This window comes from Periplaneta americana, chromosome 9 (assembly GCF_040183065.1).
Source record: "Periplaneta americana isolate PAMFEO1 chromosome 9, P.americana_PAMFEO1_priV1, whole genome shotgun sequence".
In the NCBI taxonomy this organism is placed as follows: domain Eukaryota; kingdom Metazoa; phylum Arthropoda; class Insecta; order Blattodea; family Blattidae; genus Periplaneta; species Periplaneta americana.
Genome location: NC_091125.1, coordinates 11,922,672 through 11,938,116, shown reverse-complemented (window position 1 = coordinate 11,938,116; position 15,445 = coordinate 11,922,672). Strand labels below are relative to the sequence as shown.

The 15,445-nt window shown below is 35.4% G+C and overlaps 1 protein-coding gene across 2 annotated transcripts in view; it reads right to left on the bottom strand.

The window, feature by feature from the left end:
- Positions 1-278: 278 nt before the first annotated feature.
- The window catches only part of LOC138705779 (uncharacterized), a 107,913-nt gene continuing 92,746 nt past the window's right edge, over positions 279-15,445 (bottom strand). For both annotated transcript variants that reach the window (XM_069834414.1, XM_069834413.1), the window contains exons 15-17: positions 8,380-8,532; positions 5,344-5,420; positions 279-592 (exon numbers count right to left, since the gene is read on the bottom strand). In XM_069834414.1, the coding sequence (XP_069690515.1) occupies positions 430-592; positions 5,344-5,420; positions 8,380-8,532 (393 nt within the window). In that variant the 3' untranslated portion in view covers positions 279-429. The remainder of the gene's footprint in view (positions 593-5,343; positions 5,421-8,379; positions 8,533-15,445) is intronic.

Sequence of the window (15,445 nt, the reverse complement as noted above, 5' to 3'; positions counted from 1 at the left end):
ATTAGTTCACATAGACATATTTGAGAATATCACTTAGGTATAGGAGAAATACTATTACATAGGGATTAGGCGGTCACATTATTTCACTTGCACTCATAGCCTTTGAGGGTGTGCTCTTGGCTGCTCCTTCCATAGTATTTTCTGTGATGTCATCGAACTGCTTGAAGCTTTGCAGTACGATAGGGCCTACTTATATTTCAACTACTCTGTACAATATAAATTAATCTGATCTCAGCTGCTCATCCTTGCCTTCTGCCAGCCTCGAAGACAGGGATGAAGACTGACATACGTTAAGTAATTGCCAGACTATATCCATATTTACAAACTTCAACTTGAATGTTGAAAATGCATGCATGTTATTCGTCGGTGTTAGTCTCACTGGCGTTATATGAATTGCACTGGCTGTATAATTGTATGCTTCAACCCTTGTTAGACTGCTTCCGGTTCTCTCTCTGTATCATAATCGCCAGCTTCCTCCTCAGCTTCAATATCAGGAAAAGAGTCGCATCTCACTGGAGGATTCATCTTTTGGCCCCGTCCACATTTGAATGCTACTGAAAAATCTTCAGAATTTTGTAGCATATTCGATACCCTACAACACACAAAACAAAGAACAATCATTCAAGAACATTGCTAATTGATTATACATACTGTACAGCTGTTGTATACCGACTCCATCAGAAATCGGAAAATATAATTTATACCATCGTAGTTAGGCGTACTGTTTTAATTCTTATATTTACTTATTTACCTGCTCAAGGAGAAGAAATTAGTTTAATAAAATACTCCTAATCAATAATTAAACTCAATTTAGATCTATTTCCCTAATAACAAGTTTTAAAGCAACGGTTCATTCATGTACGTCAGGGTATTATGAGCATCTTAAGGGAAATCTGCGATGAATTTAAAACAAATGGACGAAATATTGATTAACTGTTTGTGGTTATTGTAAAATGCGGTAAGAGACAAATTTTAGTGCATTTCCAACAATTTAGTTTTACTATCTGACCAAACAAAGGGGTGCTCATAATAACCTGACATGCCCATATTACCCCTACACATCTGGGTAAGATGAGCACCTATAAGAAACTCAATAGGAAGTGGAAATTATTTATGTAAGTGTGAAAGAATATTCAAAACCATTTATTTATGTAAAAAATTATCAGTAATCCTATGTTTAAGTAGCACTGTTTTGAAATGTATTTACTATTTGGACGCACAGAATTCACAGACAAAAGTCTTTTTTACTTCATCGAAGTTGCTGCATTTCTTGTGGGCCCATTTCCAACTGGCAACAAACCTATTCTTCCCTACTATCTGAATACAGCTCACTGCAGTAAAGACATTCAGCATCTTCATCATTAATCGCTGATTTGGAGAACTTTGTCTTGTTAGATTCTTTCTGCTTCTTTCCAGTAGTCCCAATGGCAGAGCTTTTTGTTCTGAAATCCAATTTTTTCTTGGATTTTTGTAGCCGATCTTGTTTCTTCTCTTCCTTTTCTTGTTTGTTTTTCTCTGTTTCTTCCAAAGCGATTTTATGTGGTGTTCCTGTCACCAGAAATGAATGTTGGACTTTCCTCTTTCTGGCATTTTGCCCTTCTTTTGGTTCCCTTTTAGGAATCGGAATCAAGTCACGAAAGGAAGTGTTTAGGCTACCAGGTGAAGAAGCAGAGGAAGTTGGGGAAGCAACATTAACTGAAAGAGTAGGAATTTGACCAGATAAGGGGGATTGGAGGACATGAGATGGAGCTGATGAGGAACCAGGCTTATCAGTAATCTGGGCATGAATTGGAGACTTGGGAACTCTGTCATCAGAAGTGCTTTCAGATTCTGAATTATTTGTCATACCAACTCCAGAGTTGGACGGTGGTTCAGAATCATCAATCATGTCTCCAGTCCTGTAGAAATCAGAACAGGCTCTGTGAGACACTTCTGCACCAATAAAACCACTATCACCAAAAATGTTCTTGTTGAAGAGTTGAATGCCTGCTTTCCTGAATCCGGATTCGGCATTCTTCAATGATGCACCTTTGGAATATGCTGCTGCAAAAATTCCACGAATATCACATTCAGTGACAGCTCTGCCTGGGTTATTTAAAATCCAGGTTTGAATTTCCTCGTCATAATGGTGATTGATGCTCCTGAAGACAGCAACATCTAAGGGTTGTAATTTGTGAGTACAATGTGAAGGTAGGCAAATAATCTTCACATTGTTTCTCCTGGCTTTCAAAACAACTTTAAAATTTCTAGTATGGCTCTTGTGCCCATCGAGAATTAACAGTGTGGGAGCTGCTTTATTTTTTGGCTGTACTTTTTCCAAAAAATGATCAAATCACGCTGCGAATGGCTCTGTTGAGATCCATCCAGTCTTCGTTGCTATACCGATGCTTCCAACAGGTGCCTTGTCCAAGAGCTCAGGCTTCATTCTGACTCTGGGAAACAGAAACAAGGGTGGTATGTAGTGGGCAGCAGGATTTGTACACACCAAAACTGAAACTGTCTTCCCCTTCTCTGCACTAGTTAAAGCTCCGACGGTCCTCTTTCCTTTCTGTGAAATTATCCGTGGAGGTTTATGAACAACAGTATAACCCGATTCATGACAGTTGTAAATCTGATCTGGCGGAATCAGTCTTTTACCATTCTCGTCATACAAAACATTGTGAAAATTCTCAAAGAAGAGCTCGACTTTAGCCCTATTGAATCCTTGGGCCCTCTGAATTGAAGTGCCTTGTGGATGTCTAATGGCCAATATAGGATGACGATTAAGAAACCCTTTAAGCCAATCCCAGCCTGCTCTTAATTTATCTCTATTGAAGGGATGCTGAATGGAATTGGCTTCACAGTACTGGTACACATAGTATCGAACACGCGTAGGAGTTAGACCATAAAGTCTGGCCTCCATATCAAGCAAAATATTGACCAGTTCCTTTTCTTGCTCATCACTCAGTACAGTTTTTCTGCCCAATGATTTAACAATACTACCACCATTCCTAAATACTTCAAGATGTCTTCGTAAGGTTTTCCGAGGAACATTAAATAACAGAGAAGCTTTCTTCTGGCTTCCTCCTTCTTGCACATATTTCACTGCTTCTGTCATAGACTGTACAGACCAGTCTCCACGTTTACTTTATTACTGTTCGACATCTACAACAGAAAAATAATAATAGCACAATCATTAAATTGTTCTAAGCATTTATTATTTGAATAACACACTAAAAATACATTTGGCTCACCTCAAAGATTAAATAAAAAATGTATAAAATTAGAAGAAAAATGAACACTACTTAATGGAATCGAAGCCAGGTTTGCATGCTGCGAATGCTGAACCACCTTAGTTATAAAATTCGATATACAAGTATGTAGAAATATAACCACATAAAAATTGGTTTAAATATGATTCGAATTTTTTTAAAAACTAGTGAATCTTTTTATAATTGATGTTAAAATTATCTTCTGGGTCAAGCACTAAAACAAGAAAATTGGGATCTCCAGTAAAAACTGGATTCATATATCAGGCTAGCATGAGCACCTGTGCTCATCTTTGCCGGACATGATCAAGTATGTTGCACTGCCATCTATCAAGCGTATAATGTATTTTTGAGGTAAACCAAAAACACAAACTAAAATACATTAATATAGCTATCACATTATGCTTATTTCACGAAGATTAATACATTAGTCTAGCGATTATACGTTTTCAAACATGAATTAATAAAATAACAATAGACAAGTTCTACTTACCGAAATGTTTATGCCCTCTCATCCGCAAACGAACAATCTCCCAGATGAATGAACTTCTATGCCACGTTATAGATGCAGTTAGGTAAAAACTCACTATGAGACGCTGCTTTCTGATCACTGAACTTCAATATATGGAGGGGTGCTTATCTTAGACGTATGCTCATAATACCCTGACCTACCATACTAAGTACTCAGAAAATCAAATTTCGAGATTTTTATGGAAACGTATTCAGTGTTCAGAATTATATGACATATCCGCTCGTTTATGAAGAATAACTTTCTCCTCAAAAATTCTATGGATTTTGTCCTTATTCGATATCAGAAATTATGTACAGCAGAAAAAAATAGGCCGCCTAATTTTACTAAGTTCCAGATACAACGCATTGCGCACGTGTAATAAATAAGAACGCCTAAATGTATGCTACTTTTGTACAGTCTTGCGAAGCTTGTTGCCTACATACAGAAGGATTGCTACCAAGACTCGGTCCACATTTTATTTCCGTATCTGTACAGGGAATATAGGCCTAATAACAATTTATATGGTAACTAGCAAGCTAGCGACTTAGACCAACTCGACAGTGGCTCTAAATAGGTTTTCATTTATTTGACACAGTATCAAATTGTCTCACTTGAATTAGTATGCTACAGTATAGACTGTGGTGCACAAATAAAGCTTTTACATCAGAATATTAATTTTATTTGCAGAATTATGGTCTAGTTGAAAAAAATTCTTACAAAATGTAAAATTGTCAGACTGAAATGTATACAAATTGCTTTAAAAAGTTTTAACAAATTAGGTAATTCTCTGTGATCTGGTTGTTATAATGTCTGCCACCCACCCAAAAATCTTCAGCAGGCTTCTTCTTTCGAAAGAGAGGTTAAACTGGGAAGTCCGTTTCGTAGAATTTTGTAGTAGGCCTATGTGGAAAAACCCTGTCCTTGAACGAGAGGGCTCCGGTCAAAATTACCAGTCACTCATATATCCTACGCTAAAATTAAATTCTGCAGGCGATTCATCCATCCATCCGCCCAGACGCATACCTGCCCACTATTTATTAACACTAACTTACACGGAAGAAGGGCGATTCCTCCATATAGGATGTGAAGATCATGCTACAGGTTGATTTGTATTGAACACTTTTAAGATATAGGTGTAATAATATTTTAAAAGTAATTAATTTAAAATTAAATAGAGAGAATTTACATATTGTTAAGAAAATGTTTACATCGTAGCCCCGCCTTACCCATATTGTGTCTGCAAAATTATCATAATTTGTGTTCGAAAGTGATAATAGGAGACACAGCTGCATCATCTTCTCCTGGCAGTATAATAGGCAAGGTGGATCGCGTCAAGTACATACTTCGTGTCAGACGTGAGTGTCATCACTACTGAAGTTCTGATTTTGGCTGGTCGGCAAAACAAATGTCAGAACGTTTTTCTTTTAAATTCTGTAAATCTACGATTCTTGGTATTATCTTCTCTCCAGAGGAAGTTATTCTGTCAACTTTTATCCCTCCTTAAAATGTACTGCCCACAGTATGATTTGATTCCCGAACCCTTGGACTTAATGGCAAGCATGTAGGCTGCCCTCTTTTTCTTACCTGAGGAAAGGTGGCATCTGCTCACTTTCATATAGTTGAATAGTGTAGTCCAAAATGTCTCCTTTCGTACACAATTCCTGAAAAAAAAATAGTATGATGTAATAACCTAGCAGGATCATGATTCAGTTCAGAACAATTTCTTACTCTTTTGCCAAAAGTGAAAATTACTCCTCCCTATTGATCCCTATTCTTTTTAAGATCAATGGGAATATAGTTATTGTAACGTCAGAACGTTATGTTGCCATGTTGAATGAGTTCGTGTTTCCACAGCTGCAAAATCTCATTGTTCACCTAGCAGCTCTCTACTTTCAGCAAGACGGAGCAACAGCGCACACTACACGCCACTCTGTGGAAACCCTAAGAACAGTCTTTGAAGACAGGTTAATTTCCAGCTTTGGAGACATTTCGTGGCTTCTTCGATGCCCGTATCTTTCAGTTTGTGATTTTTTCCTTTGTGGATATTTGAAACACAAAGTATTCGATCGGCCTGGGTAGCCTGGTCAGTAGATTTACTGGCATCTAAAATAACTCCTGCGGGTCAAAATTCCGGGACACCGGCGACGCTGATAATAACATTGGCAGTTGCAAGCGCTGTTAAATAAATAATAGTTAATTAAAAAGTATTAGCCACACGACCAGATGATTTGGACACATTGAAGAAAAAGATTAAGAATGAAATCCATGCCATACCAGCAGCCACGAGTATACGCGTCATGGAAAACGTCATGTAATGGCTGTGTGAGTGTATCGAAAGAGATAGGGGGGATCTGAAAGGGGTAGTTTATTGATACCATGATAAATGTGAATATATGTCTCTTATGTATCAATGTTTTGAATAAAGTTCATGAAACTAGAAAAAAAAAGCATTACAAGTCTCATAATGGTAAATATTACAATTGCTATTAATGGTGTTTAGTTATTACATTTTATTTTACAACAATATTCTTCCTTAATTCATTTTATTATTGCTATTATTTTCTGAATCCTCGTGGTCACCCTGAATTAAGGCCGGACGATTTATTTTTTTTTTTAAGTCTCTCTTTCTTACACATAATTTTAATTTAATCAGTGGTAGCAATTCAACATTGTACATAGTAATACTATATGTTATAAAATACTTGTAATTATAATTTATTATCTACTGTAAATATTGAACTATAACAAATGTATTTCTAGAAATAAGTTGCAATTAGTTCTAATTTAAGGTAGTTGCAGTTTGACGTTGTAGACTACAGCATATAAAAGTGCTTGTAAATATAATATCCACGTAACAATTCAGACGAAATTATATTTAGTTATAATTTAATTATGCATGGAGAAATATAACCTTCCCACTAGTCAGTGGAGTGTTTCTGGTCTTTTGTTTGGTGCGCGTGGCACTCTTCCTAAGTTCACATGGAATATTTTAAAAGCACTCGGTCTCCGATTTTTTGAAATTCAAAAAATTTTATTGGATATTCTTAAGGATTCAATCCAAATATTGCATTGCCATTTATATTTTGGCCATTGATGAGTCTTTTGGGATTGCATTTCTCTGGATGTTTTACTAAACAATTCCCATATTTAATCTTTTTTTCTTTCTAAATTATTTCTGTAGTGCTTTTATTCTGGATCTTTATGGTCACCCTCATTGAGGGCAGATTATTTTGTTAAAAATAGTTGTTGTTGTTGAAATGTACTTTGAAAAATAAGTTCCAATAATTTAAATTTAAATTTTTATCTTAACGTTGTAGACTGTAAATGATTCACAGAAAAATTACTTTCTTCTAATTTATTTTAATGTAATTATCTATATATTGAGATATTATAAATAATTTGTTTGAGAAATAAGTTAGGAATAGTTTTAGTAGTAGTTTGACATTGTAGACTATTATAGATCACTCACAAAAATTGCTTGTAATTATAATTTAATAATCCACGGAACAATACAGAATAGATTGCTTGTAATAATTACAGTTTAATTATCATCATCATCATCATCATCATCATCATCATCCTTGCATGTATTGGGCCTAGTGGCCCGTTACGGTCTCTTGCCAACGCTTGAACGGTCTGCCCAAGGATCTAAAATTTCGGTGGAATTCTAGAACGAGGCATTCTGATGACATGTGATCTCCAGTTTTGTCTGTATTTCTGTAGGTATTCCGTAATCGGTTCAATCTGCAGTTCTTTCATAATGTCAAAATTTTTAATGTGATCCATTCTCGTGTATCCCGCTGTACGACGCATAAATCTCATTTCTGCCGCCGTTAATCTTTGTGAATCAATATTACGAATCGTCCAAGCTTCTCTACCAAAACAGAGAATAGGTCTGGCCAATGTTTTATAAATTCCGGTGCGCGTGTGTTTATGTACTAAGGTTGCTTTGAATATATGATTAATTATCCCCATTGTTCTGTTGAATTTAATAATTTTCTCATTCAAATCCTTTTCTTCTTCATATCAAATTTGGTAACCGAGATAACTAAAATTTTTGACTTGTTCGATGATCTTATTATTGATGCATATTTTGCTACAGACTGGTTCCTTTCCTAAAAAAGCCATCACTTTAGATTTGTCAGTAGAAATTTACTAAAAAGTCTACAAACACAGTTTAATTATCCATGAAACAATACAGAAGAAAATGCTTGTAATCAGTCTCATATGTACAGTATGTGGATAATAATAATGAACACTAAGTAGAAATTAGAAAAATAAAGACGGTGTTAGAAATAAAATACTAGTTTTAGATTAAAATCGCCAAACTCTCTCGGTTTGTCTTTGCTATTTTGTATTTATTAGGTAATGTAAAAGACAGTGTTTACAAAGGAATTGCCACATACTGGAGGAACTAAGCGAGAGTACCGGATATTGGGAGTATAAATTCCAGCAATAAACTTTCTGTGTGAACAACTTTTTATTAAATCATGAAGAACGTGTACATGCAAATGAACACCACTTGCAGCAATATCTTTAGATACCGATAAGTGCACGTCTCTATTGGATGTCATATTTGCCCGGACATAACCTTACTTACTGTTAAGAACAAGAACCAACCTGTGTCACTATCAAGTAATAAATCATGTCGAAATTCATATCCAACCATGGCAGAGTAGATTCATTTTCAGCGTCGTCTTTCAGCGCCCTGTAAGTTAACCACAAAGCAGTGCTGTCTGCAAAACGTGCATTCGTAGCTTGGCGAGCTTCGATCTGTGGAGAAAATATTATCTATTAAAATAAATAGAAGGATACGCACATTTCATTCCAATTTCTATTTTTGTAAAATTATATAATCTATAAACAGAATTATTTGCGTGCATTTTATTTTATTGGAATAATTCCGCTGCAATAAGAAGAAATTATTATTATTATTATTGGTTTTCATAATAAGCAGAATAATGCACTTTGTGATGCATCTGACATTTATGAATATCGCTATTTACTCCTACCACGAGAGGTTGTAATTTGTTAAATATGCTATTCTCTTTTGAAAGAAACTGAATAAATTTGTATTACTTGCGCTCTATTCTGTCTAAATGTTTCTATTCCTTATTAGCCGTTAAATTAGAGCAGATTATGGTTAATCCTATTTTATCTTATCGCAGTGACATAGTGTAGGGTAAACATTGGTAATTTCGTGGTAGTGGTTATTTCGTGATACTTTTTCTTTGCTCTTTTAATAACTAATCAATGATGTTACGAGATTCAAATTTCCGCCAAGGGATTGCATATGTTGTCAGGTTTCCAGAAACATACAACTACGCTTTGTGTGACTATTGTAGATGCTTCGGTGAGCTTTTATGTTTGGAGAGCGCAAGTTAGCGTCGACCTCCCAGGCGTATAAATTTTGAGGATGTTTGTAATTACTAGTACTTAGTACTAAAGGTTAGCATATGATATTTGGTACAATGATTTATTATATACTAGCCGTACCCATGCGCTCCGCTGCACTTATTAGAAATAAATATAAAGTAATTACATAATTAAAATAGAACATTGGGTCCAGGGAACATTCATGTTTGATAGAAGAATAAATCGTTTAGTATGCTACTTAATTTAAATTGTATTTAAATAATTAAAATGCTATCATTTTGGTCCAGAGACCACTCATTTGGTGCAGATATAATTTGTTTAACATTTTTCTAAATTAGTCTTGAATGCATGCTTTAATAAATCATTCCAAATTAATAGAGTGGATTGTGTACGAAGATCATTTTTATATTAACCTTACTGTGCATCTTTTTTTTTTTTTTGTTAAGTTTATTTTATTCACGCCTTAACATCTGCGGTCATGTCGCGTGTTTAGAATGTGTGGGTATATCAGCAGGCCGTTTTTACTCTTGTTGAGTTCCTGTTTCTATTGTGTGTTGTAGATGGCTAGTGTTCATGTAACTGATTATAGACTTTGATTAATGTTTTTGGTATTAGTAATTGAGGCGGTGATGAATAATGGCATGTATCTTTCCAATCCGGCATTTGTCTTTATGACTAAGGGAAATCATGAAAAACCTCAGTCAGATTGGTCGGCCACGGGGTTTGAACCCGGGACCCCCGAATGCATGTCTCAAATGCTACCGCCTGAGCCAACTCGCTCGGTTGTATATCATTGTTTATGCAAATAAAAATGAGGTACCCTACATAAATATTATTTTAAGAAACACAGGAAACGAATATGGGTAAATTATGAGCGCAGGAACGCCATTTCATGACACCTCTTAAAATAACTCAGCTTCAGTGATCTCTATGGTAAAATGAGTGTATAGAATTAGAGTATTTTATGTGGACCAAATAAAGTTGCAATAATCAAGTTATACAATATTTCGACAGAATATATCAAGTTTTCTGTGCGTACAGATTTCTTTTCATCTTATCTCAGTCCTCATTTGTAGCATTACATCCATCTAGAGAAACTACAAATTTCAAATAGTGAAGGTTAATTAGCTTCTGAGATTACTTCATACAAACACACAAAATATTATCTGTATGTTAATATTGATATACGTCAAGGCCGCCTTAAATAAACGGAGTCATTTGTTTTGACTTCATTGTAGCCATCGTCGTCGTTCCTGCAATAATTCCTATGCCACTATCGATTTTCAGATTTTTGCTCTATTAAATAACTTAAATAGTGATGCAGAAAATAATACAATCTACTATAATAATTATAGTAATTATAGTATAATAGAAAGAAATATAATTAAGTTATATAATTATTATATAATTTAATTATATTTCTTTCTTTAGAAAATGTAAGAATTTACGATCTCCTATGCACTACTGCCATAGAATGAATAAATTTTTTCTTCTTCCTACTAAAAAATTTAATATTTTGCACATAGAAGTTACGGAACAACGACACTATAATGTGAGGCGGCGGTGGAAATGTATTGTATTGTTATTTTAAAACTCTTGTATATCCTTAAATATCAGTCCTATCAAAATTTTGCCTGGAATAAAACTTATCGGAAATCATTTTTAAAGAAACTCTTGTTATGTAACATGTTTCACAAAAATCAATAATAAACGAGATATTTCGGTTTATTTAATTCAGGCCCCCTTGTAATACCCTTTTAAATAGAGTATTCTGAATACCATATAGCCTAAAATCTACGTTACAACGAACTTAATTTATGTTCTAATTTTCATCGAAATCCGTTCAGCCATTATCGCGTGAAAAGGTAAGAAACATCCAGACAGACAGACAGCAGACAGACAGACAGATAGACAGACAGACAGACAGACAGACAGACAGACAAACAAACAAAAATTCCAAAAAAAGCGATTTTCGGTTTCAGGATGATTAATTAATGTTAACACCAATTATTTTTGGAAAAGCGAAAATTACCAGAAAAATTTCGGTTACAGATTTATTAATAGTATAGATTAATGAAATTTTAGGAAATGTTTTTGGAATTTTAGATACAGCTGTAGTCACCATATAGACTTAGCTTTACTGATAGAAATCTTAGCTGTTTGAGGCAAAATTTTCTTGAGCATTAAGAGTTACATTTTATACTATTTTAAAAATTGTATTACAATACGAATTTTAGAAATCTGAAGATAAGATGTGATAAAAAAAAGAAAAGGGGGACGCAATGGGTTCAGTGTAGCTTCTTTTTTGATTTGTTATCATGCTAAATGCCAATGGTAAGTGCAAGAATTGCGACAGAAGATGAAACATGGCTTCACCATTTTGGACCGGAGACAGAGACAGACAATGGAGTGGCATCATGCAAATTCACCAAAGAAATGGAAATTCAAAAGTGCACCTTCGGCAGGAAACGTTATGGCTACTGCGTTTTTCGATTCAGATGGACTCTTGCTTGTGGATATCTTGCCACACGGAACCACCATTAATTCTGACGCGTATGTGGCAACTCTCAAGAAACTTCAAGCTCGACTGAGTCGTGTTCGACGACATCGGGAGAAGCAGGATGTTCTGCTATTGCACGACAACGCACAGCCATAATGTGTCAGTCACAAGACCACAGACCAGATCAGAAAATTCGGATAGACAACACTGAAACACCCACCTTACAGTCCTGAACTGGTACCGTGCGATTACCATCTCCTTGGTAAACTGAAGGATTCCTTCGCGGAACGAGGTTAGAAGATGACTCCCTTGTGCACGCTGCTAAAGATTGGCTCAGACGTGTTGGTCCAGACTTTTACCGTGCTGGTCTGCAGGCCCTCGTTCCTAGGTTACTTAAGGCAGTTGAAAGGGACGGGGATTATGTGGAAAAGTCACATTTTCTTCCTAAAGGATGTATCTACATACTTTGAAAATAGCAAAGTTGTAGGACAAAAATGTATTTTTTTTTTAACAAATGTTATGCATTGCTTTTAGAGTTACCCTAGTAATATAGGCTATAGTAAAGTCCGTAATAAAAGTGTTCACCCTTTTAGGGCAAATTTTCAATTTCAATTTTTACTTTGATTTCGTTCTTATTATGTGTTGATATGTATTTCTATGTTTTCTTGCAATGAATATTAGACGGAATTGCTATGTTTGAAGTCTTGTAACCATAAATGAGAATTTCATTTGACTTTAATGAATTTTTCCACAATTCTTCTACCTCTCACGAAATTATCAAGGTAATATCACGAAATTACCAAGGTTATCACGAAATAACCAACCTTTTAGCTCAAGTTGTAAAAGTGGTTTTTGGCACTTGTTCAAGAACGTGTCCAATCTTTTATGTCTTTAGATATGTACAGTAAATTATCGTCTTTTAGGTGAAAAAATCGGAATAAGGATATATTTACACATTTGCATTTCAAATGAATTTTCATGAAATTATCACGAAATTACCAATGTTTACCCTATGCCTACTGTTCATCGAACTGTTAGCAACTGTTAGAATTATCTCATTACTTTCCATATGAAATGGTATTATATCTAGTTACCATTGTTTCATCCTGTGAGTAATTTGATTAGGAACAAACATTTCATAATATTGTATAAATCTAATCGGTAACTTAGGAACACTAGTATATTATGAAACAGGTTTATAATGTTATACTTTATGACACGAGTCAATTTTTAGGGAACGAGCGCAGCGAGTTTGTTAATTTTGACGAGTACAATAACTGTATAACATTATAAATTTGTTTCATGCGTTATTTTTCGTACGACAGCAATATAAAACAATTAATGAAGAAATAACATCAGATTGGTAATGATGGGTAGTTTGATATTATGGTCTATGAAGAAAGAGGCTGCTATGACAATAATTATATATTAAATATTTAGCATGGGAAATCGTTTCATAATCGTAAATTTATGCAGAAGTTATGCCGACGAAATAGAAGTCATGACGATTTAGTTGGCATCGCAATATTTTATGGCTATGATACAATAATGTGGCATATTGTGACGATTTTCACTAACGATAAAAACCGTTTATAATGCGGGAGTACAGAAAATAAATTTTACATAATGTTAGGTCTTTAAAGAATTTCACTATGACTAACTAATATTATATAAGGGAGTAAATATTAACTACAATAATTACTAGGATAAAATAAAACGCTGTATGTTACAAGTAGCTAAAAGTCTATTATGTGTTGGTGAGAAATTATGGCTTCCCGTTCGTGTTATTACAAATAATGGTCAATTTTAGCTACTTATAAGATAAATAACTGGGCCCTCTTATTTTCGTTCTAAATATTAATTAAACTGGATAACTTTCCAACATTTGCAACAATACACCTTCGTTTTCACAAGTAATATATATCAATAAGTTACATACCGTATTATACAGGGTGATTCACGAGGAAAGGTAAAAAATTTGGGATGTGAATTCTGAAGTCATTCTGAATCAAAAGTTCATATAAATATAGGTCCGTTTTCGAACGGTTACGGAGGTATGGCTCTTTGATTTCACAAAAACTTCTGAGATTTCATTGTACTAACTCGCATTTAGAGACAGATAACGGACAAATTTAAAGTTTATATTCACGTGTGCATACATACCTAATATTCTAGACATCGGGGTCGATATTTCGCATATTTTCAAAGGTACCTCCTTCTGCTTCATTGCACTGTTGCGCTTGGGCGTGAATCGTGCTCATCGCTCGGGAGATTTGCACGTTGTTCTTTATGCAGCATCCAAAATACGGTCGATAAGCGCCTCTCTCGTTTCCCCGTTCCTTTGCTATACCAAGGCTTTCATCTACCCCAGAGATAGTAAATACTCTTCGATATGGTACCCTTCTGTTCGGAAAGCGTCGTCCATATTCAGCGACGGCACGCACGGTACTTCCATCGCACAAACCATATACACAATGTCGGCGTATTCTGTAGTCGAAAATTTATAAGGCATCTTGAAAAAGACAACTTAACACTTCCGATAACTGTACCTGTATAACTACTGTACTGTAGGTAGCTGACTGAACTGCTATGAACTGATAAGTGATAGCGTATGTTGTGATATTTGTAATGCCCCACCACCCGGTTTGTTTCTCTTCTCTTATCTAAATGGCTCACAATGCAGATTCCAACGTTACGTCATTCATTGCGATCGGTGGGTGACTTGTCTCACGTCAGCAGCATATGGTAACGTGAGACGTTTTACCAAAAAAAAAAATGCATCTAGCTCCGCCATCGTTCGAAAAAGGACCTATGTTCATATGAACTTTTTTCACTCAAAATGGCGTAAGATACCGTATCCTAAATTTTTTACCTTTTCTCGTGAATCACCCTGTATAGTGGAGCAATTAGACCAGAGGCCGCTCGGCAGTCTATTGCATCAGATTTGAATAGTGTGCAAATATACCATTTTGTATAAAGGTAGCCACAATGGTATTTGAAGTTATGAAAATGCTCCACAATACCACGATGTTGCTATACGTTGGATACATTCCCACCTGGCATTTAACGATTTCTTTCCGTTTCCTCCTATGAAATGCCTGTTTCGTAGACATTATTCTGTTCAGCACAGAATATATTCATAGTTGCAATGCAAGTCCTTTAGCCGATTCTGAGTAACGTATGCAGCAATAATTTCACCAGCGTTGGCTGAAGTACTTCCTGGTTCAGGGAGATTGCTTTGCAGATTGATACTCATAATGCTATAGCCTGTGTGTCTATATATAGTCCTATATGAGGCCAAAGTTTCGCGGTTGATTACCTAAAATTCGCCTTACAGTTGGGGAAAAACTCGGAAAACACCAATAGGTAATCAGCCCAAGCGGGACTCGAACTCACCTCTGTCGACTGAGCTACACCGGTGGCTACGTTGATTCCTGCTTGGGCTGATTACCTATTGGGTTTCTTCGAGTTTTTCCTCAACCGTAAGGCGAATGTCAGGTAATCAATAGCTAAACTTCGGCCTCATCTCGCCAAATACTATCTCGCTATCATCAATTCTATCGGGGCTAAATAACCAGTAGTTAATATACCGTCGTTAAATGACCAATTAATAAAAAAGAAACAAAACAACAAACGTCATTGTCTCCTAGTTTGCATAGACTTCTTCATCCTAATAATACAATATTGTCATTTGTTCTACACGAAATACAAAGCATGTCTGTATCCCAACATATTTACAAAAGTAGGAGCAATTACTCTTTCGCATGGCACGCTTTACATTAAGGTGCTGCAACTAGGCTTGTAATGCTG